The sequence below is a fragment of the Carcharhinus amblyrhynchos genome, chromosome 7, assembly GCF_965287045.1.
Source record: "Carcharhinus amblyrhynchos chromosome 7, sCarAmb.v2.hapA, whole genome shotgun sequence".
In the NCBI taxonomy this organism is placed as follows: domain Eukaryota; kingdom Metazoa; phylum Chordata; class Chondrichthyes; order Carcharhiniformes; family Carcharhinidae; genus Carcharhinus; species Carcharhinus amblyrhynchos.
The window spans coordinates 66,216,273-66,244,115 of NC_137330.1; the positions used below are offsets into that span (position 1 = coordinate 66,216,273).

A 27,843-nucleotide genomic window follows, 5' to 3' on the forward strand; every position below is an offset into this window, starting at 1 on the left:
TTAATTAACGGCGCCAATTATTTTTTTCTAAGCTCTTACAGTGTAAGTGAGTTGAGTTGGAAGTTAGTAAGATAATTAAAATAACAATGATTTATACAGCTATCAAGCAAAGCTGATCAAAAGGGCATGTTTGCTAATTATACGACTGGCTCAACAGATTTCACTTAATAGGAGTTTGAGAGAAGTTGTTATACTTATTGACATTTTTCTGTTTACATCTTAGCTGGGTCATCAATTTATTTATAAAATACAATGGACTTAATTTCATAACTTAACATGTTTAAATGAGTTTTGAAGACATCACAAATAACCACTAGCTAATTAGATCACACATTGATGATTTTAACTGCTTCTGTGAGGCGCTGTGCAAGACTGAAAATAAGAATGACTGAAACAATAACATATTCAGATCTAAGCAAACCTGTTTTTGTAACTAGAACAATTTGGGGTTTTGCAACTATCATGCCTCATGACACCAAACACATTGTTGTTTCAGTTCTCCTATGATATGAAATATCAGAGTGTATTTGTCATGACAAACTATGGATATTCATTGATTGCATAGTAAATACACTGATATTTTATATCACACTTGGAACTAAACAGCAGAAAAACAATGGGAAGTCGTTGCACAGAACAAGTTTGCTTGCCACAAATAAACAGCTTTTTTTACTTAGATTAATTATAGGGTTCATGTTTGTTCAGTGAAAATCAAATCATCTTAAGAGATGTTGCAGAGTGACATGAGCATTATTATTAATTTAGAAATTATTACACCTTCATGTTTTGGTATACAAATCTTAACAATTTGGTAGAGCTTTAGGAGTTTATCCAATGCAAAAGCAAATGAGGATGGACAATAATCACGGTTGTAAATTTACATTCAATGGTAGACTTTTGTGATAATAAGTGAATAGCAATTGGGATATTTTCTTTTCCAACTGAAGTTTTGTTAAAGTAATGAATGTTGCATTGATTTATTCATGAATTAGCATAACGGTGCTCCCAAGTGATAGTGTGCTGGTTGTTAGCAATTTAGCTTATAAAAAATGATTTTATTGCAATAGCAATATTAAAACCTGTGTGGTTTCTAAAAACAAATTATTTACTTAAATGCATTTCTTAATTCACAATTTTGCTGCAAAGTCTCCAAATCCCATGTGTGCCTTACCATGATACACAATTCACTTGTCAAGCACATCTCTGTGAACTTATTTCATTGTCTAACAAGAGAATGGTGAGAAATCAGGACAACCGAGACTTTTTATACATTGTACACTTCATTTTAATGTTTGTTTGCCTATTGTTATCAATAGGACATATACTCCTTTCCCCCTTCTTGCAAAATCTTGGATTGACACTTTTCCACCAGTTTAAAAGTCAGAAAATATGTTAGCAAGTGGGTATGGGTTACGCTTCGGACAAGGTTGCGGATATCTGCTTTGTTGCCACTTACACATCAGACATAAAAAGTAACACGTCTGTGTTTTTTTGCCAAGAGAGAATAGGTTCTCTCAGTCATCAAGAGCCAAAATGTAATTTTCTGATTTGTGCATTTAATAATCGACACTCTACTTCGCAAATGTGAAATTGGAACGTACCTCACGTGTGTACCTTTTGTACACGTCTAGGCAATCTACTTAAAACTTTGACTGGCTAGTTCAAAGCCGGACGGGTGATAACTTTGCCCCATTATGCAACCTAACATACAAATTGTGAAATTTCTTTAAAAAATAGAAGTTGAGAACGTTATGAAAGAGTTACTGCAGGGCTAATGTTTAAACACTGTGGTCATAATTTACAATCTGTTTAAGTCCGAAAATGCTTTGCAATGCAGCAATTTCCTAATGTGTATTGTCATCTTTTATTCAAATGATGAACTATTTTTTCTGAATTCCAACAATGGTGAGTCATTCCTGCGTTCTCATTACTTTTAATGCTTTTTCCTCCTTTCTCAATCGATCATGCTTCACTTCATCTCGTTGTCGCCCTGGTTTCTAAAGCTGACATAGACCCCGCCTATTCTCTGTACTGTGATGAGCCCTGTTTGCCACCTGGTAAAGACATATTGCATGCAGCAGTGGCGTTGAAACTGCTTGGATTGCTTTAATTTCTGGAATGTTTGAAAATACATCTAGTTCCAACTATTATTTAGTAAATTGACCCCAATCCAACATTACTGGTCTGTCCAAAAATAATCAAACTGATCTTCCTCTCCGATTATGGAAATGAGCTATAAATAATTAACTTGTAAACTGCCAACAACATGCTGAATGATTTCCAATATGTTTGCAGAATGCTTATAGTCAAATGGTTCACATGTATGACTTGACAAAGCTATAGCATGCCTCTTATTTAAGAAAAATGGAGAACATATATTCAATAAATGCCTTTGGATAACAGTGATAATTTCTGAACCTGTCAAGATTTTTTGTAGAAGATTAAAATAAGCTTCATTCCTTCTGTTAATTATATTGAAAGAAATAAAAGGAGAGTGCAAAATATAACCAAACATTTAATTGAATTGTGTCACTCCAGCTACTGTATGAGGTGTTAGATACAATCACACAAATAGGATTCTAGCATTAGAAATATATTGCAGAAGGATCACTCCTTGAACATTTCATTGAAGGCAATTTTTGAGATTCAGTGTTAATCATTTTCCTCCATGTCATTGGGCAGCATGGTGACACAGTAGTTAGCACTACTGCCTCACAGTGCCAGGGACCTGGGTTTGATTCCCGGCTTGGGTCATTGCCTGTGTGGAGTTTGCATATTCTCCCCATGTCAGCATGGGTTTCTTCCAGGTGCTCTGGTTTCCTCCCACAGTCCAAAGATGTGCAGATTAAGTGAATTGGCCATGCCAAATTCTCCCTCAGTGTATTCTCAGTGCTGGAGAGTGACGATGAGGGGATTTTCACATTACCTTCATTGCAGTGTTAATATAAGACGACGTGACTAACAAATAAATAAACTTTACTTTAAGAACACAATAGAGTAGACAGTGCTAATACCTCAAACATTTAAATAAAACCTAATAACATATTGAATAACCATTACAGTACAGGTCTATTAAATATCAGTTTGTTAATATGATGATGACAAAGGCAGATCTCATGTTATATATGTGCAAAAGTGAATGTAATAAATGAATCTTTAAAACATTACCAGTTCCTAAGATTCTGGGGGCGATCCTCCCATCAGCGTTGTGGGCCAGAAGACTCAAACAGAGGCTTTTTGGTGGGTTCCCCACTGGGTGTCCCGGCCTCCACATGTCTCCAGCAACAGGATTTCTGGCGCCGTCTGTTCTGCGCCAATATATGTTGTGGAGCTGAAGAAATTATGGCAATTCCTATTTATATATAATTTAAATCCCATAACCGGGCCTGGGACTGAAATCTCTGTGTCCGCTAGCATCTCCCGCCTCCCTGCCAGGAGGGGTTCACTCCAGTGGAGTTTAGTATAGCTCCCTACTTGCAGAGAACTGGCAGCCCGACCACACTGGAGTGAAGAGGGGGAGGGGCAATTGAAGTCCCCAAAAGGTCAGGCGCTAGTTGGGGGGGTTCCCCCTGGGCATTGTCACCTTGGCAGTGCAGCCTGGGCCCTTGGTTCTGCCAAAGGGGCAATGTGTCAATGTCCAAGAGGATTGGGGCTGTGGGGAAGGTGGTGGTGGGGGGTGGATATCGATGCTGGCTGGGTGGGGGGGGAGTGGGGGGTGAGAGAGTGATTGAAGCTGATCTAGGCATGTTTTGGGGGCCAGTGATCGGGGCCATGGGAGGGTGGGAGGGCCGACAACATGTGAGTCACCGTGCGGGCCAGTGATTGAGTCATGGCGGGGGAGTCGCATGGCCACCAATGCAGGGAAACAGGGCTGGCCAGTGATCAAGCCATGGGAGGGGGTCACACAGCCAATGATGTGGGGGTCACAGGCTGGCCAGTGATCGAGCTGAGGAGGTCACACTGCCAACAATGCAGGGTTGCAGGGCTGGCCACCCATCGAGCTGGCCATGGAGCGGGATGCTGGCAGACGGGCCACTGCGGATGAGCCGATCTCAGCACTAACAGATCGGTGCATGTGTAGTGGCACGCTCAGCACTGTGCTGCTGGCCTCTCCAGTGGGAATGGGCACTGCACCCTGATTTTTAACATGATTTACTGCACGCTGCAGTTCTTAGTGTGTGGGGGATTCATTTTGAAACTCCTGCTGAAAAGACACTTAGTTTTTTTGTGGAGAATCGCCCCCTTTATCTCTGGATAAAAATAAATAAATATCTGAATGGCTGAATAAAGGTCTATATCAATAACATTTCCATACTTTGGAGACCATTTTAAATATGAGCTAAGGTGCCTTTCAAATTACTGTTGCTTCATTTTCAAACATTTCAGACTGTGCTGGTGACTATGATGTATCGATGTACAATTATTTTTGGTTGGTGTTGCTGTGTACAAAGTCAAAGGTAAAGTAACATCAGAAAAATTGAAAAATCTTTGGAAAATGAAAGACTAGTGAAATCACTGAGCTATTAACTAACTACAGTGTTTCCATAACTATAAAAGCAACGTGCCTAGGGCAAAAAACATTTTGATAGTTTTGTTTTCTGTTAATGCACAAAAGCTTAGAAGGTTAGGGGGCATGGAGTTGGGGGTAAGGTGTTAGCGTGGAAAGAGGATTGGTTGTCTAATAGGAGGCAGAGAGTTGGTATCAATGGGTGCTATTCGGATTGGCGGTTGGTGACTAGTGGAGTGCCCCAGGGATCGGTGCTGGGGCCTCAGCTATTTACCATTTATATAGATGACCTGGAGGAGGGGGCTGACTGTAGGGTGTCGAAATTTGCTGATGACACAAAGGTAAGTGGAAAAGCAAATTGTGCGGAGGGTGTGGAAAGTCTGCAGAGGGATCTAGATAGGCTAAGCGAGTGGGCGAGGACCTGGCAGATGGAGTAGAATGTTAGCAAGTGTGAGGTTATCCACTTTGGCAGAAATAATAGTAGGAGGGACTACTATTTAAAGGGTGAAAAGCTGCAGCATGCTACGGTGCAGAGGGACCTGGGGGTCCTTGTGCATGAGTCGCAAAAACCCAGCCTGCAGGTGCAGCAGGTGATCAGGAAGGCAAATGGGATGCTGACCTTTATAGCGAGGGGGATTGAATATAAAAGCAGGGAGGTCTTGCTGCAACTGTACAGGGCACTGGTGAGGCCGCAGCTGGAGTACTGTGTGCAGTTTTGGTCACCGCACTTGCGCAAGGATATATTGGCCTTGGAGGGAGTGCAGAGGAGGTTCACTAGGCTGACACCAGAGATGAGGGGGTTGAACTATGAAGAGAGGTTGAATAGACTGGGTTTGTACTCGTTGGAATTTAGAAGGATGAGGGGGGATCTTATAGAGACATATAAGATAATGAAGGGGATGGATAGGGTAGATGTAGAGAGATTCTTCCCGCTCAGAAAGGACAGCAGGACTAGAGGGCACAGCCTCAAGATAAGTGGGGGGGTGCGCAGTATAGAACGGAGTTGAGGAGGAACTTCTTCACTCAAAGGGTGGTGAATCTCTGGAATTCTCTGCCTGTTGATGTGGTAGAGGCTACCTCGCTAAATATATTTAAGACACGGGTGGATAGGTTTTTGGTAGGCAAGGGAATTAAGGGTTATGGGGAGAAAGCGGGGAAGTGGAACTGAGCCACTTCAGATCAGCCATGATCTTATTGAATGGCGGGGCAGGCTTGAAGGGCTAGATGGCCTACTCCTGCTCCTATTTCTTATGTTCTTAGGAATAGAAGTCAATCATTTAGCCTCTCTAGGCTGTACCATCATTCAGTGAACCCTTAGCTGCTCTGTGACATAGCTTCAACCACCCGTCTTTGCCCCAGATCTCTTAATATCTTTAGTAAACAGAAATCTTTCAATCTCAAATTTACAATCAACAACCAATCTTGTATCAAATATTCAAGTTAATCCTACAAGTTTATCATATGTTTTGTAAGGGAAATCATGTTTAACCAATTTAGTGGAGTTCTTTGAAAGAGTCTGAGAATACAAGAAGAACATTTAAGATGGAGGTGAGGAGACATTTTTTCACCTAGAGTGGTGAACCTGTGGAATTTATTACCACAGTGAGTAGTTGATGTCAAATTATTGAATGTATTCAAGAGGCAGTTAGGTATAGCACTTAGGACGAATGGGATCAAAGGTTATGCAGAGAAAGCAGGATTAGACTATTGAGTGGATGATCAGCCATGATTTTAATGAGTGACAGAGCAGGCTTGAAGGGCGGAATGATCTCCTCTTGCCCCTATCTTCTATGTTTCTATGAGTCACATGTATTGTAAATAAAGGATAACCAGTGGATGTACTATATTTAGATTTCCAGAAGGCATTTGATAAGGTGCCATATCAAAGGTTATTGTGGAAAATAAAAGCTCATGGTGTAGGTACTGTTGTTGTTAGAGTATCTTCACACCAATCCTTTTTTTTACCCTTTGAGGAATAGTGGGGAAAAGGTAGAAGAATTTCTGAGATGATTATCTGTGTTAAATATTCGTTGTTTAACTCTTTAACCCTTGATGTCTAGGTATTATTCCAGTCAATCTACGCTGCATTTTCACCAAAACCAATATACCCTCCTAAGATGTGATGCTCAGAACTCCACACAGTATGCAAGGTCTGATTTAATCAGGGCTTTATATAGCTGAAGCATGATTTCTAACGCTTTGTAGTCAGGTGCTGGAGATATAAAAGCCAGCATTCTATTTACCTTTTTGAAATTACTTTTTGTACCTGCCTATCAGGACTGTGAAATTCTGCCTCATGTTTGTCAAATCTTTTGGAGTTTTTTTGAATAATCAACTAGCAGGTAGATAAGTAGAGGGACCAGTGGATGCAGTATATTTATATTTTCAGAAGGCATTTGACAAGGTGCTAAAGAAGAGATTGTTACACAAAATTAGTGCTCATAGGATTGGAAGAGGATTGGTTGAAAAAGAGAAAAAGTCAGTGAGAATAAACTGGTTAATTTAGGGATGGCAGGCAGTAACTGGTGGAGTGCTGTAAGGATCAGTGTTTGGGCCCAACAATTTGTAATCTCTGTTGATCATTTAGATGATTGTAATATATCTAAGTTTTCTGACAATAGAAGGTGAGATATGAAAGTAAGCCCTGAAGAGAAGGCAAGAAGGTTGCAAAGAGATATGAACCGATAAATGATTGGGCAAGATGATGACAGGTGGAATATAATGTGGGGAAGTGTGGAATTTTCCTCTTCAGTGATAAGAAAGGAAAAGCAGAATAATTTTTAAAAGATGAAAGACTAGTAAATATTGGTATTCTGAGGAATTTAAGAGCCTTGCACACAAATAATATAAAATGAACATACACAGGGACACAGTTAGCACCACTGCTTCACCAGGGACCTGAATTTGATTTCAGCTTAGGTCTTTGTGGAGTTTGCATATTCTCCTCCTGTCTGCATGGGTTTCATCTGGGTTCTCCAGTTTCCTTCCACAGTGCAGTAATATTTAGGTTAGGTGGATTGGTCATGCTAAATTGCCCCGCATTGAGATATATAGTCTCAACTGATTAGCTATGGTAAAATTCATGAGTAGACCTGAGTAAGATGTTCTTCTGAGATTTGGTACAGACTTGACAGGCTGAATGGTCTCCTTCTGCACTGTAGAGTTTCTATGATTCTATGTACAGCAGGCAATTAGAAACCAATTGTGTTTCAATTGGATATTTGAACAAAAATGTCTCACTGAAATTGATGTGGAGTTGCTGGCGTTGGACAGGGGTAGGCACAGTAAGTAGTCTCACAACACCAGGTTAAAGTCCAACAGATTTATTTGGTAGTACAAGCTTTTGGAGTGTTGCTCCTTCATCAGGTGAGTGAAGAGTTCAGTTCACAAACAGGGCATATATAGACACAAACTCAATTAGAAGATAATGGTTGGAATGCAAGTCTTAACAGATAATCAAGTCTTTGCAGGTGCAGACAACGTGAATGGGGAGAGGGATAAGCACAGGTTAAAGAGGTATGAATTGTCTCCAGCCAGGACAGTTAGTGAGATTTTACAAATCCAGGCAAGTTGTGGGGGTTACAGGTAGTGTGACATGAACACGTCTCTGGGATGGATAGGATAGAGGTGGAGAGACTCTTCCCGCTCAGAAAGGATAGTAGGACTAGGGGGCACAGCCTCAAGATAAAGGGGGGGCGGTTTAGAACAGAGTTGAGGAGGAACTTCTTCACTCAAAGGGTGGTGAATCTCTGGAATTCTCTGCCCGTTGAAGTGGTGGAGGCTGCCTCGCTAAATATTTTTAAGAAGCGGGTTGATGGGTTTTTGATAAGAGAGGGGATTAAGGGTTATGGGGAGAGGGCGGGAATGTGGAACTGAGCCACGACAGATCAGCCATGATCTTATTGAATGGCGGGGCAGGCTCATAGGGCTAGATGGCCTACTCCTGCTCCTATTTCTTATGTTCTTATGTTCTCTCCACTCACATTGTCTGCACCTGTAAAGACTTGATTACCTGTTAAGACTTGCATTTCAATCATTGTATTTAATTGAGTTTGTGTCTCTATATGCCCTGTTTGTGAACCAAACTCTTCACTCATCTGATGAAGAGGCAATGCTCCGAAAGCTCGTGGTAATAATAAACTGTTGGACTTTAACCTGGTGTTGTGAGACTTCTTACTGTCACTGAAATTGTAAATGGCCTTGGTGAGGCCACACCCGGAGTACTGTGTACAGTTTGTTCTACTTACATAAAGGGAAGGAAGTATAGGTTCTGAGAAAATATTGCTGCTGACTGGAGAGACTAGGACTAGGGATCATGGTTTCAGGATAATGGGTCAGCCATTTTGGACCAAGATGAGGAGAAATTTATTTAATTAGAGAGCAATGAATCTTTGAAATTCTTTAATCCAGAGGGCTGTGAATGTTCAATCGATTACTATATTCAAACTTAATGTTCATTTAGTTAAATCCATCTATGATATGTTCTGATATGTTCAAGAGACCTGCAAATGTTTCTTCTGCTTATTTAAGTTCTGCAACACCTTGTCTTCAACTAAGATATCAAAGGTTGATATTCTGTATTGTTCAAAACCAGATTTTAGTGTAGTAAGGGACCAGGTGATCCACTGCTGCTTTTATTTCTTAAGATCATACTTGGTAGCCAATTTGCAGACCGCAAAGTCCACTGAGGTTAATACTTCCCCACTTACGAAAAATGTCAATTCCAGTTAAACAGATGGGGATTAAGTGAAACAAATCTGAAGTTGTAAAATAACATGCCTGTTGAAATGAAAATTCCAGTGATGCAAGTAAACACTAGGTTGCATCATGGCACATCCAACTAGAATTTGCTACCTATATTTCCCTGATAAAATATGCCAACATATTAAAGAATGTGAAATACAAAGCGCTGAACATAAATTAAATATCTGCTCAGCTTCTCCTTGAAATACAATGCACAAATTGAACCACTTAAATTGATTTAAAACTGAACCTTTGACTTTGAAAGTGATGTGTCCTGTCAGTGTTATGTATCTTTTTACTGTCACTAACCCCTCAAGTACTGATGTGCTTTAACGACTGGTGTTGCCAGACACCACTTTACAACGTGATACATTGAGCTCAGTGAACTGATTATGAGAAAATGAAAGATTAACTAATATACCAAGCTTTATAATGTCGTCAGTGCTAGTCATGTAAAGTCCATGCACGAATTACAATATTTTTTTCAATTTCTTGGATCAGCTACAGTTGTTCAACAAACAGTTAGGATAACCATTAGAAAAATGGGAATTAAACTGTTTGTGGTTTTACATTGAAAATTAGTATTATCACATCTAATGATGAATGTTTTTGTTGACAATGAATTAAACCAATTCTAAGCAACCAATATAACATGAGTTCTATAATGAGGAAGTTGATTAAGTTCTGCAACACCTTGTCTAAAGATATCAAAGGTTGATATTCCCCATTGTCCAAAACCATTTTCTAGTGCAGTGAGGGACCAGATGATCTACTCCTGCTTTTATTTCTCAAGATCATCTAGAACATAGAACATTACAGCGCAGTATAGGCTCTTTGGCTTTCGATGTTGCGCTGACCTGTGAAACCAATCTAAAGCCCATCTAACCGACAATGTTTCATATTTAGCAACCAATTTGCAGACCCCAAAGTCTGCTGAGATTAATACTTTTAAATTTATGCTATTTTTTCGCTAAAGTACCTGGTGCTTTAACATTGCAGTTTGGACGCCATTATGTATCTTTTTAAGGCAAGGATAGATAAATTTTTGAACAGTAAAGGAATTAAGGGTTATGGTGAGCGGCGGGTAAGTGGACCTGAATCCACGAAAAGATCAACTATGATCTTATTGAACAGCAGAGCAAGTTCGAGGGGCCAGATGGTCTACTTCTGCTCCTAGTTCTTACGTTCTTATGTTTTCATTGGAGCAAATTAGTCAATAACTACACCAAACATAACAAAATAGAATGATTTTTTACAGGCCCGAGAATATATTGCTCAACCATGTTAAAAATGTCAGTCACGAACCTACACACTTCAAAGTAATAATGTCCTGAGGGTGGCCTTAACAAACTCAGTGTGGGACCTCCACTTCTCAGTGGAAGGGATATGTTACTTTGGGAGCAGCTGGACAATCTGATTGACTGGCAGGTTTTGCAGTTCCAACAGCGTCAGAACTCAGTAGTGGATGTTGTTGGGACTGCAAGCAGACACACAAAGACAACGTGAATCCCAGACTCATAAGACTGGGATTTTTGAGCAGGGGGAATCAGCCATCCTAGGAGGCAGTTGGAGATCAGGTTTTGGTGGCCAGTGGAGGAAGCACAAAGGAGGACTACCATCTTGGGGAGGGATACCCAATGTGCACAAGGAACCCCAGAAAGGGAGGGGGCTTCAATAGAGTTGGTGAAAAATGACCTGCACGCCCTCACCGTCATCTACTGTCAGTCATATTATAGCAGCAGAGGCAGAATCAGGCCTTTAGTTGCCCCTTGATTGGGTGGGCTATTGGGCACCTTGCCCATCCACCATACTACAGAGAACAGTTGAACAGTTTGAGGGTAGGTGGGATGGCACTAGGCTTACATGCTTCCCCAAGAAAACGCATGATGGGGTGGGAGCATCAAATTCATCTCAATGTTTCTATAAAGATTAGAAAAACAAATTCACATAAAAACATCTAGTTATCTTTGTAATTTTTTTTATTTTCTAAGAAAAGTAAGGGAATGCACATGTATCATGTCATATTCTGCAATTTCACTTTTCTGCTTTTATTTCTCAAGATCATATTTGGCAGCCAATTTGCAGACGCCAAAGTCCAAAAACACAAAAATCAAATTAGTCAAATAATGTGCACTTATACTTCTTGAGCAGCTAATGAATCATTCACTAATATAAATGCTGGACTGTAAATTATTCCAAATGTGGAGTTGGCAATCTTTTTATGGAATGGTTTGATAAAAATTGACAATTCCAGAATGTATCTGGAAGAGGCATTTCCAAACACTCATCAAAAGATGCAGACAGTGTGCTTACACTTCCCTTGAGATGAATAATGATAATCTTAAATTGCATGCAGTACATAAAGTATTTGTTAATTTTAGTATGAAAATGTAGAATGTATAGGCATCTCTTTATAGAAAAGCAAGTATAATATTTGCATTTACCTGCTCATGTTTGCACTTCGGACAGTGATGCATGAAGGTTTGCACTTATTTTAAAATTAATTCTGGTTGGTTGGGTTTCCTGAGCCTCTTGAAACCAAGCAGATAAAAGGAAACGTGGACTGCAGAATCCAGGAGGTAAGTGCCTTTCCACTTACCATCTAGATCAAGTTCACCTACTTTACCAACCACTCCTGATCAGCAAATGCAACCCCCACAATCCTTCTGATCTGCCCCCACTTTTGAGATTTACCTCCCACCAATCCTTCTGGTTTCTTCTCTTGTCTCCGACCTCCATTTTTGTCATGGACCTTATTCTTTCCATGACCGATGCCTCCAATCTCCCCTCTGGCTGCCTCTGTTTTCTGGCTGTCATTTCTTGTTGAAGAAGACAGACTATCAATCTGGGTGGCCAGAAAATTATGACAGAGAAAATGACAATCAGGTCCTGCCAGTAAATTCAGCAAGAACTGAACCCAGCCACAATATTCCCCTCCCCATGCCAACCCAACCCCATTCCCTTCCCACTTCCAAGATAAGGTTGAAGCATAGTCTCAAATATATTTAACTTATTTATATTCTTAGGTAGGTGCCAATAGAGGCTAAGTTAGTAGCTGACTATCTGAACTTTGTTTCCACTGTTTAGAGATTCATTTTACACATTAATAGTACTTTTGAGAAAGACCAAAGCAATGCATAAAGAAGGCATATGACATATACTTTTAGCTGCTTACCAAACGTTTGGAGTAGTCAAGATTTTTTAAATGCTTTAGATTGTCGTCTGCAACATCATAAAACAAATTAATAATTTTCTAAATATTTTTATAATTGTCCTCTGTTTAATGTAAAAGGCATGAACAGTATATATTAACTGATATTTTGTTATTTTAAAAGATACAATCAACAAAATGTATGCCAAAATTCAACATTAAATGTTTTTATCTGTTTAATTAGATAGAATTTTACTTACTTTCTAAACGTGAGAACAGGATATCTGCAGTATTAATATATCTATTACTTTTTTAAAAAAGAGGCATTGTGCCTTAGTTATTAACATGCCCTACAATTAACCTAATGCATAATACAATGAGGCTTCCATTATTGACTGAGTGGAACTGAATTTTAAACGCTCAGTGTTATCTTTCCTGGACTCAGTGTTTTGTCTAAAGTGTTTTTTTTTGTGTGGCTATTTATTTGCGATTTTTTGCTAGCAGTCACTGAGACATCAAGTATGGCATTGAACAGTCTGAACAATCTTGACTTTTCTGACAGTGCATGTCTGTGTTAACTCTTCATTCTCCCCTTTTTAATGCATTTGTCCTAACAGGAAAGCACCAAGTTGATGTCAGCAAAGTACTAAAGGAAGCAAAGAGCCCTGGAGGCAAGGACTCATTTCATGTTGTTCATTAAAATCTTGGCATTGCCTTCAAGGAACTCTTAGCACTTAGACTTATGACCCAAATCAAAGTGACAAATTGTAAGTGACACGTTTACAAAGAATTGTGGCATACCATTAACCAAAAAGTGTAATCAATATTTGTATTCCTTGAAGGGAAGTATATTTGCAGTGGACTGAAAATGGATTATATAAATTTATGCTGTTCATAGTTTAACCTTGAAGGAATAAAGTTTTCTAATGACGGATTGTACATTCTCACTGACTGATCGAAAAGATATAGGATTATCTCCTTTCTTCCTAACATCCATTGATATATTTAGAAACTAACAGTCATGCTATTGATTTTTTGAATGTTTTCCAATTGAGTGGGATGCATGGATATGCTTTGCTGCTTTTGCATTTGCAATACCTTTGCTGGATGGCAAAAACGTGTACAGGCTTCACACAGTATGGGGGGAATCTTACCAAAAAATGGCAGAGTTGATTCTGGCAAGAAAATTGGTGTGTTTCTCTAGAGACACACTCCAGTTTTCTCTTCAGATCTGACGACACTCTGCTTTTAAAAATCGAGGGGGCGTGTTTCACACAGGGAAGCGGGCCTTAACATGCCTGCAAAACCCGACTGAGCTGAGATCGGAATACTATCTATGAAGGGCATCCCAATCATAACAGGAATAAACCTCTCCCCCAGCCCAAAGCGGGAGTCACAAGGACACCCCTCTCTATCCCCGAATGAAGTTGACATTTCTCTCCCCTCTTCCTCCCCAATCATCCACCCTCTCCCCCAAAGCACGGTCAGAGCTGCCACCCACTGCCAACCTGGCAGTGTGATCCTATGCCAAGGAGCAGTGCCAAGTGCAGTTGCCAGACTACTGAATATCTGGTGAACGGGGGAATTCCTGAGAGCGTGCTAATGTATTGACATGCTAATGTATTAAAATGAGCTTCCCAGGTTCCTGCAGCGTGTTTCACTCCACTCCACCAGTGACAGACACGGAAGATCAAAACACCGAAACTCACTGGCATGAATCACACATTTTGGATTTTGAGAATGCGCCACTATTCCCAGAGATGGAAAGTGTGGAGTCAAAATCGCCTCTAAATCAAGGAAATAGTCATTCAGAAATATCCTTGAGGACATTAACAGTCTTAATCCTACCACAGATTCTTCTGGGTCTATTCTATTGTGAATACCACATATTCAAAGCACGTAGGGATGGGTTTTTATTTTAACCACTTGATAAAACAAATCACTCACTCGCTAAAAAACTTGCCTCATTGCCATTGCACTGATTTCAATGGAATTAACATGTAAATGGTTTCAAACTGTGAAGGTGATCCACTTAAGATGTTAATGATCATGTGCTGAACATGCAAATCAACTTTACTGATTGGATTTTCATCCATGAAGTAGGTAATGGGAGACCCTTTAGAGTATCAATTGCTAAAACTGCAGATAATTTAAACCTCTACCTATGTAAACAAACATTATACAATTGACAGAAGGGATCAGAGAACCAGAGCTATCAATCAAGAAATGTTTTTCCTGAGGCTCAGATGTTTCCACATGCAAATGTATTTCTGGCATCTCAGCCAAGCCTCATTATGTATTCTTGGCTGAGAGCCCAGACATCCAATAGCGTACTGAAACAGCAAAATGCCAGGGAAAACATTGCTGGATTGACAGTTCTAGCACTCTAATCTATACTATCAATTGCACTTATTTACATAATTGCACTCATTTTCATAAGCTTAAGAGGTTTCAAGTGCTTGTAGTATTTTCTATTGATAATGAAAGGGTCTGGATGATTGACATTTTATTGGGCTATAGAAAAACATTTTTTGAGAAAATAGGAAGTTTTCTTTAAGAAAGTGGAAATTTATCATTGAATGACATTTTAAAATCTTATTTTACATCATATTATCACTCTATGGTTCAATGGGTGGAATTTTCCCATCCCACTCACCATGGGATTCATAGTGGGTGGGACAAGAAATTTGGCGGACCATACAAAGGTCTGTTGGCCTCAAGTGGGATTTTCTTGTCTTGGGGCAAGTGCAGCTGGAATATCCTGCCCAATGGTTCTATACAGTGTATGGTAGCTGAAGGGATGTGGTGCTGCCATAGCTTGGAATTTGAGGCATGGGGGCACATGGGGGTAAGTGGGGTGCATAACTTGGTATGGGGCATGAGGGGCCATAATAGGTGGGTATGATGCATACCTTGGCATAGAGAATGAGGAAGATCTTTTGAACTTATCTTTCAAAAAGTACCTTTATGCAGACTTTGGTTCACAATGCTGCTGAGGTACTGTGAACTACTGTCCTTTGAAAAACTTGCCTGACTCTATGGAAAGTGTAAAGGACTAAAACATGCCTATATCTGCGATGGAGCCCCGAGGTGGGGAGTGTAGGGTGCAGGCTCACGACCCAAACCATTGTGCACCATTAAAAGGCGTTCCCAGTAATCAGAAACTCCAGGGATGGGATTGGGAACTCTGGAATTGGGTCCTAGCTGTCATTATTTTCCTTTCTATGGAATTTTCTTGACTCCATGAAAATCATTGTGTCTTTAATTTTGTTTTGACTTTTTAAACACCACTCACAAATTGCATTATCTTGCGAGTTCTTCTAGGCTTAGTCCTTAATTTTTTTTCTGCAATGTCCTTGAGGATGTCAGTCGAGACATTCCACAGTCAGAACCATGGTGGCCAAGTTCCATTAATTGTCCCAACTCAAATGAGCTGTTTTTTTTTCAAAGCCCATGTGTATTGCTGAGGGATTAATAGATTAAAAACTCTACCCCATTCAAGAAATAAAAATTTATGTCATGCTTGCATCTATTTGAACAAAGAGCCACAGAAATATTTTTGTAAATGGAGCGAGATCACTGTCAGAAAAATGTGTCCAGATTAAGAGAATCTGTCATCAACCATGATGGGGACTTGTCTGTGATTCTAAAATACTACTATCTTCTTTTTCCTACTGATAATTTTTATGACATTTTAAGAACATTTTCATTTTTTATGCCAGTGAGAGAAATTGCAGGATTTTTCAAGCAGACAAGTTGTGTTTAGAAATAAATAGCTTTCCTCAAAATGCATGGCTAAACTAATTGAAACAGTGTTCATACCTGTAAGTACCATTTAATACCTGAGGCTTTTTAATTTCTACCATTGCATCAGGTAAACTAGCTCAAAGAGATTCCCCTGACAATTATTATATATACAAACAATATTGTAAATACAATAACATATGTACAATAAATAACTTCCTTGTCTCTCTGAAAGAGAATTCAAACAATAAATCATTTTGCAGGTATTCCATTTTCTCCTTTTAATCTCTGAATTATTTTCTTTATTTCTTACTGCTCTTTCCTTATATGCATTTAGGAGGTTTTAAAGCTTTAAGCTCAGACCCTATGAAAGCCATAGATGAGGCTGTGGAAGATACCTCAAATTGGATCTATGGCTTTATATCTGTACTATGTGATATATTAACAACAACAGAATACCCTGATGACGATATGGATGAAGGTATTCAAAAAAACACATTTGTATGGTAGATATATGTTATATGTAACATGATTACAAGATGATCAAGCATTATGTCCAGCCTGTTTAAAGTAACCAGAATCACTTTATTCCCCTCATATAATTTAAAGTACTGTAATATTTCTGCTCACTAAGCATTTACAGGGAGCGATTGAGATTTTTATGAACTTGGAAAGCTTTCTGCCCTGAAAATTCTGTGGTACTTTTCTACTTTATTGCTATTTAAAGAGAGGACATTCATCTCCTAGCTCTTGATAGTTTCAAATGTTTACAATATTAAAGATTAGCTATTTGATCAAAAAGCCCTGCAAGTTAATTTTGCTCATGTTAGGACTGATTTTGGAAATTGTTTGGCATAATGGATTAGGACTTGCTGTTTCACCCCTCAGAAAGAAATGGTAGGATGGAAATTTCTCTCAGCTGTAAGGAATCCTATGAGAGATCTGTTTGTGCAATCTCAAACCATTTCTCTGTGGGCATGGGGAAGTGTGTGAAACTGATCACGAGTTACCATGCTTTGGTAAAAATTACGCAATCTAATTCAGAGGTGCTAGAAGAAAAGCTGATGTAGAAAATGGAAATGTCATACTGATTCAGTAGGGAGATGGGTTTCTAAGTTTCAGGTTAAGGCACATTGTTTCAGCATTTAGCTCATACCACATTTAGCTGGGAAGTACCTCAGTACAAAAATTATGAACGTGTCCCTTTTTTGAGCATAAGTATTTCTCTTTTCATTAAATCAACTTTTATTCATAAATGGAGCCAGAGTGGGAGGAAAAATAAAGATAAATATCTAGAGATATGTTCGTAAACTGTTCCTAGCTTGGAGAATCTTCAACTGAGAGTGTTGATAATGATTTGGATTCTTGTTTCTAATGGTTTTCCATTCATTAATTGCCGCCAGCACAAACTAACATAATCAGTGAGTCAGGCTCGAAACTGATAGCATATATTTTATGACACATATCCTGATCAATTTCTGGCTTTGCAAATTCGGGCTGTGAATGAATTATTGAAATAAAGGATGATGGCAACCTTGTCGGAAAAAACCACACAATAAACCAGAAATAGTACTGTTAATATTTCTTATCAGCTTGATTTGGGGAAACAAATACATATTTGAACACGACCTGATATAAGCCACAGAACTCATGTCAAATATGTTTTCAATAAATTAAACTCCCACTGCAAGAAGAACAAAGAAATCACTTCATAAGAATACAAAAGCATAGAATTTAAGATATATTTACTGAAATAGACATAAAAGAATGCACAAGAAGAATGTCAGTTCCTAAATACTTGAATGATTCTTGAGATTATAATATCAGCTGTGTGGTACAAACTACTTTCTTTCATTCTCATTCATATTTTAAAACATCCACAAAGCTAAAAATACAATCTTTGTCCACATTGATCGTTGCACCTGGGAAAATGAACAATTAAATTTATGATATCTTGTCAAAGGAATGATTTTTTCAGGGTGATTTTTGATTGAAGTGCCCTTGTGTTATTTTAAGTTACCTTGTATAGTTAGTATTTTAAAAATTGCATGCTACCTTTTATCTAAATATTTTTTTCTCAGCTTAATTGCATGTGACCGTTAATGAAAAACAAATGCATTTTGTCTCACTTTGATTCCTTGTACGATCCAGTGGCACTAACATTTTTATGATGAATATTGAATGCATTTTAAACTTGGATTCTATAAACTCCTCAGAAAAGTTAACATTGTGAAAGAGAAGCACATGCCACTAAAAATAAAATCAAATCTTTAATTGCCTGAACTTACAATTATGAAATTGGAGGATGGGCCAGTTTGGTTTTTGCCAAGATGCTTCCTGCTTTGGACACTGGAAAGCCAATAGAGCCACTTAATTCACAAATTAAGGGCCACTTCCTACATCCATGGGCATTTTTCTATGTCAAAAGAGTCCACCACCACCTGGGATGACGAGCCAGTGTAACCCAGCGGCCTTCCAGCAGACTCCAGTGGTGGGGGGGGGATGGTGGACTTCCTTATGGGTACTTGATGGCCTATGGAAGTCCATTTTGTAGTAATGGTTGCCTTCATTGCAATGGTGCAACTGGTGTTTCAGGACTCCTGATCGACAGGGTCTGGCTATCTGGTTCTGGCTTTCTCCAACCTACCTGGTGGCACTGTGGTACACTGGTTAGCACTGCTACCTCACAGCCCCAGGGACCCAGTTTGATTCCCGGCTTGGGTCACTGTCTGTGCTGAGTCTGCACATTTTCCCAACATCCGTGTGAGATTTCCCATGGGTGCCGCAGTTTCCTCTCACAGTCTAAAAGATGTGCTGGTTAGCTGCAGTGGCCATGCTAAATTCTCCCTCAGTGTCCCTGAACAGGGGATTTTCACAGTAACTTCATTGCAATATTAATGTTAACCTACTTGTGAGACTAATAAATAAACTTTAAACTTAGTCAGTGCTCTTCGAGGGCATCCAATCATTGATGCCCACTTCCTAGAATTGAAACTTCAGTCATGGACACTGCTATTACTGGCAAGGCTGAGGCTGCTGAGCTGCCAACACTCTGATCGGTCAAGCAGCTCTTGGAGATGTGCCGCCTCTTGTCCTACAATCCGCTGAAATGGCAATACCTCCTGCTTTCAGCCAGGCAGAATCTAATGATAGTGAAAAAGTCAGAAACGTGCCAGTGTAAATCACATTGCAATTTTCCCAACGCTGGGTCAACGGAAGTTAATCTTCCCACTGGCTGGTGGTGAGGAATCCATTTGCATTCATTTGGACCTGATGACTGCCATCCTGCCAGTATCCTGTCAGGCCTTCTTTGCATCGTATCACCAGGAAATTATATCTGCATCGACCCAAATGATAAAGGATGGTGTACACAAGATGGCCTGCAGTTCACAAGAGACTTTGAGGTGAGTGCAACAAAGCCTTTCAGCCATATTGCTGCACTGCTTCTGACATGCTGTTCACCAGTCTGCTGGGGCAGGCTGATTCCTGCCCTCTCTTTCCATACCACACTGGTCTTCATGAACAGCATCGTGCTGCTGAATCCATAAACTCTCTTGTGTCATTGTCTCAGAAAAGTACTGAGCCTAGAGTCAGGGATTACAGGGTTCTTCTTCACTGTGGTGCCACACACCAATATCTATCTGTACAGAACTGTGCTGTGGGATCCATGCAGTCACCACAACAAAGGTTTGTAGTTGGATAGAAAGCTGGTTAGCAGATCAGAAGCAAAGTGTTGGCATAAGTGGGTCTTTTTCTGATTGACAGTGAGTGACGAGTGGGATTTCGCAGGGATCAGTGTTAGGAACCCAACTGTTGACATTATATATTCATGATTTAGAAGAGGGAACTGAATGTATTATCTCCAAATCTGTAGATGATACAAAGTTGAGTGGGAGGTGAGCTGTGAGGAGGATGCAGAGATGCTTCAGCATGATTCGGACAGGCTGAGTGTGTGGGCATATGCATGGAAGATGCAATATAGTGTGGATAAATGTGAAGTTCTCCACTTTGATAACAATAATAAGAAGGCAGATTATTACTTGAATGGATGCAAATTGAGAGAGGTGGAAACTAATGAGGCCTTGGTGTCCTCATGCATCAGTCGCTGAAAGTAAGCATACAGATAGAGCAGGCAGTAAAGAAGGCAAATGGTATGTTGGTCTTCATAACGAGAGGATTTGAGTATAGGGATGGGGATGTTTTGCTACAATTGTATAGGTTATTGGTGTGGATATACCTGAAGTGTTGTGTGCAGTTTTGGTGTGTTTGTCTGAGGAAGGATGTCCTTGCTATAGAGGAGTACAGCAAAGGTTTACTAGACTGATTTCTGGGATGGCAGGTTTATCATATGTGGAGAGACTAAGTTGGGTAGGATTATATTCATTGGAGTTCAGAAGAGTGAGAGGGGATCTCATAGAAACTTATAAAATTCTAACGGGGTTAAACAGGGTAGGTTCAGAAAGAATGTACCCAATGGTGGGATGCCAGAGCTAAGGGTCATACTTTGAGGATAAGGTGAAAATCTTTTAGAACTGAGGTGAGGAGAATTTTCTTCACCCAGATGGTGGTGAATGTGTGGAATTCACTACCACAGAATGTAGCTGAGGCCAAAACATTGTTTGATTTCAAGAAGCAATTAGATAAAGCTCTAGGTGTTAAAGAGATCAAGTATGGAGGAAGGGAGGAATCAGGGTATTGAATTTGATGATCAGTCGCGATCAAAATGAAGGGCTGAATGGCCTACTCCTGCTTCTAGTTTCTATATCTAAGACCAGGAATGGAGTGTGAAGTGAGATCGGGTTAGGGGTAACCTGATGAAAACAAGACGGTCGATGTTTAAGGAGGTCTATGCAAGAGTTGGGGAAGGCGATGGTGGTGGGGAAGCACACGGGCTCATGATGGCAGGCAGAGGGACATGGAGACGGATGAAGAAAAATGATGGAAGGTAGAGGGTAGACCCAGGGGAGAAAAGCTGGATCCCAACAAGGCTGCATAGAAAGCTAACAAACAAAGGGATCAAATAGATATCACATCATTTACTGGAAGGGGATGCACAGAGATTCCAGATGCTGTGGGTAGAGATCCAAGTGGGCATGGGCAGGTGATGGGCTCGAGGGAAAGGTGATTGAACTGAGAAACAGACTTCCTGTTGAGGCAGTTATCCTTCTTTGTTTGGATTTCTGACATCCTGCACACTCTGATGAAGACAGGTGGGCTGAAGAGAGTGATATGAGTATGCTGGACTGGTGTTTATGTATGGTGCCAAGACCTTAAAACCTAGCTGATAATGGGCAGATGAAACAATTGCCAGCCCACCAGGTGAATCAAAGAGGAACTCGTTTGTGCATAAATAATGAGGTTCCAATTGCAGAATCTGGCATGGGATCCTGCTGTTCTGGCCGGTGCATGAGGCACCACCAGAGCTGCTCGCCACTGCACTTACTCTTGAAAGTGGAGACATCTGCCCAATATTTGGGGGAAGGTTCAGATGGGAAGAAGGGTGCCATCTTTCTTCAGCATCACTCAAGTGTAGCAGGCAGCAACGGAGATAGCCAGGATCGTGGAAGAGTTGCCACTAAGTAATATTGGTTAATCTTACCACTGCAGCAGCTTCCACTTTTATAGGGTAATTCTCATCATTTACAGAAGAACATAGGAAATAGGAGCAGGAATAAGATCCATTAAGCCTGCTGTGCCACCATTCAATAGGATTATCATTGATTTTTCGCTTCAACTCCATTTTCTTGTCCACTCCCCAAATCTCTCATTTCACTATGAAAACAAAAACCTCTGTATTCCAGGCTTAAGTGTGTTAAGTGGCACGGTTGCATAGGGGACGGCATTGTGGCACCTTGGTTAGCATTGCTGCCTCGCAGCACCAGGAACCTAGGTTCGATTCCCAGCTTGGGTCACTGTCTGTGTGGAGTCTGCACGTTTTCCCCATTTTTGGGGATTTTTACAGTAACTTCATTGCAATGTTAATGTAAGCCTACTTGTGACACTAGTAAATTAAACATTTACCTATGGAGTGCCCATAACCTTCTGGGTTAGAACATTTCAAACATCCACAATCCTTTGATTGAAAGAATTTCTCCTCATCTCAGATCTAAATGATTTGCCTCTTATTCTGAGACTGTGCCCCATGTTTTAGATGTCCTGTGCAATGGCACAACAAAAAATCTCAATTTTTTGTTGTGCCTCCACAAGACACAGATGTCCAACTCACAGCAGTCTCTCCTCCTGCCCTCTCAGGTCCAGAGCAGCAAGACAGAAGTGAAGGAGCATGAGAACACATTATGAACACATTGTTCATCAGCATAGATGACCTTGGTGACTCCTTGCTCATGTGTAGTCAAGGTAGCATAGGATGATGATCACAGTGCGAGTGGACAGGAGGAGTTGCCAGAGGCAGAAATAGCTATGGCTCAATTCCCTAGGAGGAGCAAAGACTGACACAGCTACAGAAAAGACGCCTTACCTGGACCAGCAGCAGCTGTGTTCCCACATGCCAGAGTTCCCTGAGGTGATGTAGATTTTTAACAGAGGAAGGAAGACCTCACCCAGCTCATTTGTGCCACCATGGCTCATGCATGAGCACTGCTGTTAAGAGACTAGCTAATTCCTTAAAGAATAAAGTGCAGCAGCACTCAGAGTACATGTAGGAGCTGTGCACTAAAGTCCACAGGATGGATGAGGCGATGGGAAGCTTGAACCAGTCAGTGATGCTGCTGAAATATCTGAAGGGATAGCCAGCCGTGCCCCAGATTGTGTCTTTCACCAAGCACCTGGGATATCAACCAAGGACTGAGGATTTCACCAAGGAAAATGGGAGCATCATCCCATTGGGACATTCTCAATTTTCTAGGGCTGTCATACTAGAGGGACCATTTCTGCAGCTGTGCCAACTGAGAGTCTGTCACTGCTATAATCTCTGGAGATGCTCCCTGGAGCATTTCAAGACAAATGACCGTCACTTGCATCTCAGCTGCGAACTGAGATGAGTGCGCAGACTGGAATAGAGATAGCTGTCTCTCTGCTAATGCGCAGGTGCAGCATCAGAGTCTTGCACAAGTGCACTACCTCCCTCTGCAGGCTTTTGGGTGTGTTAAGCCCTGGCCACAGCTTCTACAGCAAGCAACAGGCTTGCTCAGAATTTTGCAGACCAGGGTGTGTATGGTTGGGCGGGGGGTGAGGGGGTGGATGCTGAAAACACGCTCAAAAGACAGACCTGAAACTCTCCCAGTACTTAGATAAAAAATGGTAAAATCGCTCTTGATGTCTTGAAATTGACATGCCAGCCAATGTTGGAATTTTCAGGCTCACCTGCCTCTGTTCCCAACTGGTGAGGTAATTCCAAAAATTCACCTCCATGTGACTACTAACCTGCTCATCCACCGTGAGTGTTGGTTAGGTCAATAAAACATGTTTGAAAAGTTGCCAGTCGCTCAGAGGTGTTCCACTGAATAGATTGTGTTGAGGAAAATGCTCTGGTTGCCTCAAGGGCCTGTGTCCATCTTCCCCGGACCTCCAAATCTGTGTAAGGAACAGAGCTCCACCTGAATGATTAACAACAGCTGAAAATTTTTTTAAATGACCTAGAAGATGGCAATAAAAATTTATTTTAGGTAGTAACACAAAATGAGTGTTACCACATCTGTTGTATAGTCCGTTCAGTTCTAAGCAGGAGGGGAATTAGCTCCATTACACTGTGGTTTTGGAAGATCTCATCTGGGAAAAAAAATCCCATTTTTCCCTTTGCTTTATCTGTCACTGCCACGGATCATTGCAGGTGATTGTTATGGGGCAATTTGATTGGCTGACTAGTGGGGAATGATTGTAATTTACAGTGGAGCAGAATTCTTAGAACATCATTGAATTTATATAAGTGTTACCATGAGATGTATAAAGCACTAAGAGTTACAGCATAAGGAGACAGACAGTAAAGCGCAACAGTGGGCTTGGGTTGATTGAAGCAGTCATTGAAACAGCTTATTGCTACAGCATCATAGCATGAGGTATCTCCTTTCCTACCCTGTGTCCTCAGCAGCAATGAAAGTAATGGGATTTTTCACAAATAGTACATGCCTTGAAATGTAATTACACCACTCTCATTTACGAACTATCCGATTCTCAGGCTAGGATCATTACAGTTCAGTTAGACTTCACAAAGCTGTGAAGTAAATTTCTCTTTAGCTGTTGTTGTAATATAGATACTGCTGTTAGAGCAAGGAGATCTGATGTTATTCTCTGTAATTCCCTCCATCAGTTAACCCATGTCATCCTTTTACCCATCGCTAATTATTAACCTGTTACATTACATGCTGCTGCACCTACCCACTAACTTTCAATGCGATAGGAATACAGGCATTAGCTTCCATTACATCCTTGGAACAACAAAGTAGAAATTCACCCACATTATTTTTCTTACAACATATTAAAGATACCACACTAAATTTATGGAGTTCTCATGAAGTTCTATGAACCATCTGGGCATTTTTAAACATTGCTTTCCATTGGTCTGTAATTACACTCCACCTAGTGTTAAGGCCTGGTGTTGTGGGACCACCTGCTAAAGATGCTGTCACACAGGGCAGGATTTTCCGGCTTGCTTGCCTCAAACTTGGAAAATCCGGCCCAAGGTCAACAGACCATTACATGGTGCCCCCGCCACCCCACCTCCACCCCCCCACCGCACCACCACCACCACCACTACAATTCCCGTGGTGGCTGGCAAGGGAAAATTCAACTTCCTATCGTCAGTGCTCTGAGGGGTGATCGGGACCAGACACACGAGTTATGCTGTTGCCTTCATCTCAATGTGAATAAGAAACTTGAAAGAAGCTTTTGATAAATCGTTTACATATGTATTGAAATTGTGTAACATTAACAAACAGGTTATTTTAGAACAAAAGCTTATTTTCTATTTCCAATATAAATCTCTTCTAATACTTTGAGCACAACAAAAAGTTCCTAATTCAAAATCTTTGAAATTTTAACACTATAAAGAACAATTGGTTTCTTGCTCAACTTAAAGAGTCTTAAATGGACATGATGAAATAGATTATTTTCAATTATTCTTTTCTGAGGAGAATGAGCTGAGTTGGTGAGCTGTGTTTGTGTTGCATGTTCTTGCTGTGGAAATTCTGTAATATATAAAAATACAATTATGGTTTGGAATGCTAAACTTTCGTGTGTTAAAGTGATTGTTAACATTTCATGTTTTATTTTATCAGATAATAATTGATCTGTGTGGAGTTTTTGTACTTTAATATGGCCGATGCCTGTTGGCACCAGATGATTATACTGCTTCATTTTGTTTTTTTATTCCCGTGATATAGATGAAATTGAACCTCACTCAAAAAAGAAAGGTGAGTGATATACAGAATCAAACTGTCCATGTGCACATTGAACATAATTAGAAGGAATTAAGGAAGAATTAAAAAATATTGTCAAGTCCTGCCAGCCAAAACCAAGAAAGTTGTCAGCACAGCTGGTTCCTGTGGCAGCTTAGCACAACGCTGCTCATTTGAATCATAGAATCGTTGAATGCAGAAGAAGGCCATCTGGCCCATTGAGTCTGCACTGATCACAATCCCACCCAGGCCCTATCCCCATAACCCCATGCATTTATCCTAGCTAGTGCCTCTGACACTAAGGGGCAATTTAGCATGGCCAATCCACCTAACCCGCACATCTTTTGGACTGTGGAAGAAAACCAGAGCACCAGGAGGAAACCCATGCAAACACAGGGAGATGTGCAAACGCCACACAGACAGTGACCCAAGCTAGGAATTGAACCTGGGATCCTGGCACTGTGGGGCAGCAATGATAATCACTGTGCCACCATGTCACCCATATTTGATCGATGGGCCAGAATTCTCCTGCTTCATCTGCAGCTGGGGTTCTCCATTCCCGCTGTAGTGAATGGATATTTGGGTGAGCGCCAAATTCTCCAGTGGTAGTGGAGCATATGAGACTGGAAGATTCCAGCCATGGGGGCAATTCTCCCATCCCACCAGTGCTAATTTTCTAGTGCAGCAGGATGGAAGAATCTTGCAGCCAGGCATGCGCAAGACTCGCACGTGTACCCATCACGAGTGCATCTCCTAGCACTGGATTACTGGGGCAGTCAGATCTGCACTGGAAAACCAGCAAGAAGACCAGAGAAGTAATTTTAATATATTTTAAATCTATTTTTAATGTGGGCCCAGGACTGAATTCTCCAGGCCCGCTGGCCTCTCCTACTCCACCAGAGTATTTCACTCTAGTGGGGATTACAGTAGGTCCTCGCTTTCGGAGAACTATTGGGACAACCCTGCTGGAGTGAAGGGGGGCAACCGGGGCCCCTCAGGGGGTGGGGCATGGTGCCACCTGGCGATGCCAGCCTGCGCACCTGGCACTGACCAAGGGGCAAAGTACCCATGCCCAGGGGGTACCTTGACATTGCCCATTGGGCATGGGGCTTTGGAGGGGCCTAAGGGTGATTGGTGAGGATGAGGATCCCACTGCCACTCTGCATTGGGATCAGTCAGGGCAGAAGGGAGGCCAGCGATCAGGGCAGGCTGGGGAGGGTGGGGGAGGGAGTTAGCTGTCGGGGGGTGGGGGGGGTTGTGAAGTGGGGGGGAGGGGTTGGTCAGCCAGTGGGGGTGTGTGTGGGGGTGCGGGTCAGCCTCCCTGGGGATTTGCACTGTTGGGGTGGGGGATAATCATCACTGCAGGGGGCTGCAGATTGGGGCAAGCTGAGGGGGTGGGGTTCTGCCTGCTAGGAGATCGACACTGCCTGGGGGCAATCTGTTGGGGGGTGGGGGGAGGTGGGGAAGGGGTGGCTGGAGATTGGGGTGATCTAGGACAAGGTGGGGGTGTGGTAGGGGGGTAGTAATTGGGCCATGGGGAGGATTCGATGGGGGGGGCAACACTGCAGGGGTGTCAGGCTGGCCAGTGACTGAGCTGACCAACAAATGGGAGGAAGTCAGTCCGCGGCCACTACGCATGTGCAGAGTGATGCTGATTTCAGCATCCTGGGTGGGAATAGGCCCCAGCCCTGAAATCTAATGATATCCACACTGATGGCCTTTGCATTGCCCAGAGTGTGGGAGACTCTAGTGTGAACTCCCACTGAAAAAGAAATGAATTACTCCAGCAAATTCGACACTTGGCACTTTTTTGGGAGAAATTCTGCCCATGGTCTTTATGATTATGATTATGGTTACTTCAGATTTAAATGCGTATTATAAATAATAATTACTTTAACAGCCTAATGCATAATTTTGGTGCCTCAGCATCCATAAGCTTCAATATGTGAAAACCTTTCAGTCGCTGCCATAAGTCCACAGGTGATTGTCGCAGCCGAGAGACTCAAGCAAAGGCCATGTAGAGGGCTCCCCACTGGGTGCCATGGCCTCCACGAATCTCCGACCGCTGGATGATATTCACACCAGTGCACTCTGCAGCGCATAAAGTGCAGAAAATTCATTTTGAAAATCCCACTGAAAAAGCCAGCAGGATTTGCTCCAGTTTTATATGAATTTGACACTTAGAATTTTTTTGGGAGAATCCCACATTTCTTTTATCCTTTCATAGTATGGTTGATGTCACTGGCTAGGCAGGCATTTATTGCTCATTCCTAATTGCCCTTGAAAAGGTGATGATGACCTCCTTAAACTGCTGCAATCCATGAAGTATAGATATACCAATAATG

General features: G+C 41.2%; 1 protein-coding gene across 1 annotated transcript in view; it reads left to right on the top strand.

Annotated features, from left to right (window-relative positions):
• trdn (triadin) overlaps nucleotides 1-27,843 on the top strand; it is a 209,007-nt gene that overhangs the window by 39,089 nt on the left and 142,075 nt on the right. Inside the window, exons 3-6 of the mRNA XM_080193433.1 lie at nucleotides 2,004-2,057; nucleotides 13,019-13,072; nucleotides 16,483-16,626; nucleotides 25,484-25,513. Coding sequence (XP_080049559.1) covers nucleotides 2,004-2,057; nucleotides 13,019-13,072; nucleotides 16,483-16,626; nucleotides 25,484-25,513 — 282 coding nt within the window. The remainder of the gene's footprint in view (nucleotides 1-2,003; nucleotides 2,058-13,018; nucleotides 13,073-16,482; nucleotides 16,627-25,483; nucleotides 25,514-27,843) is intronic.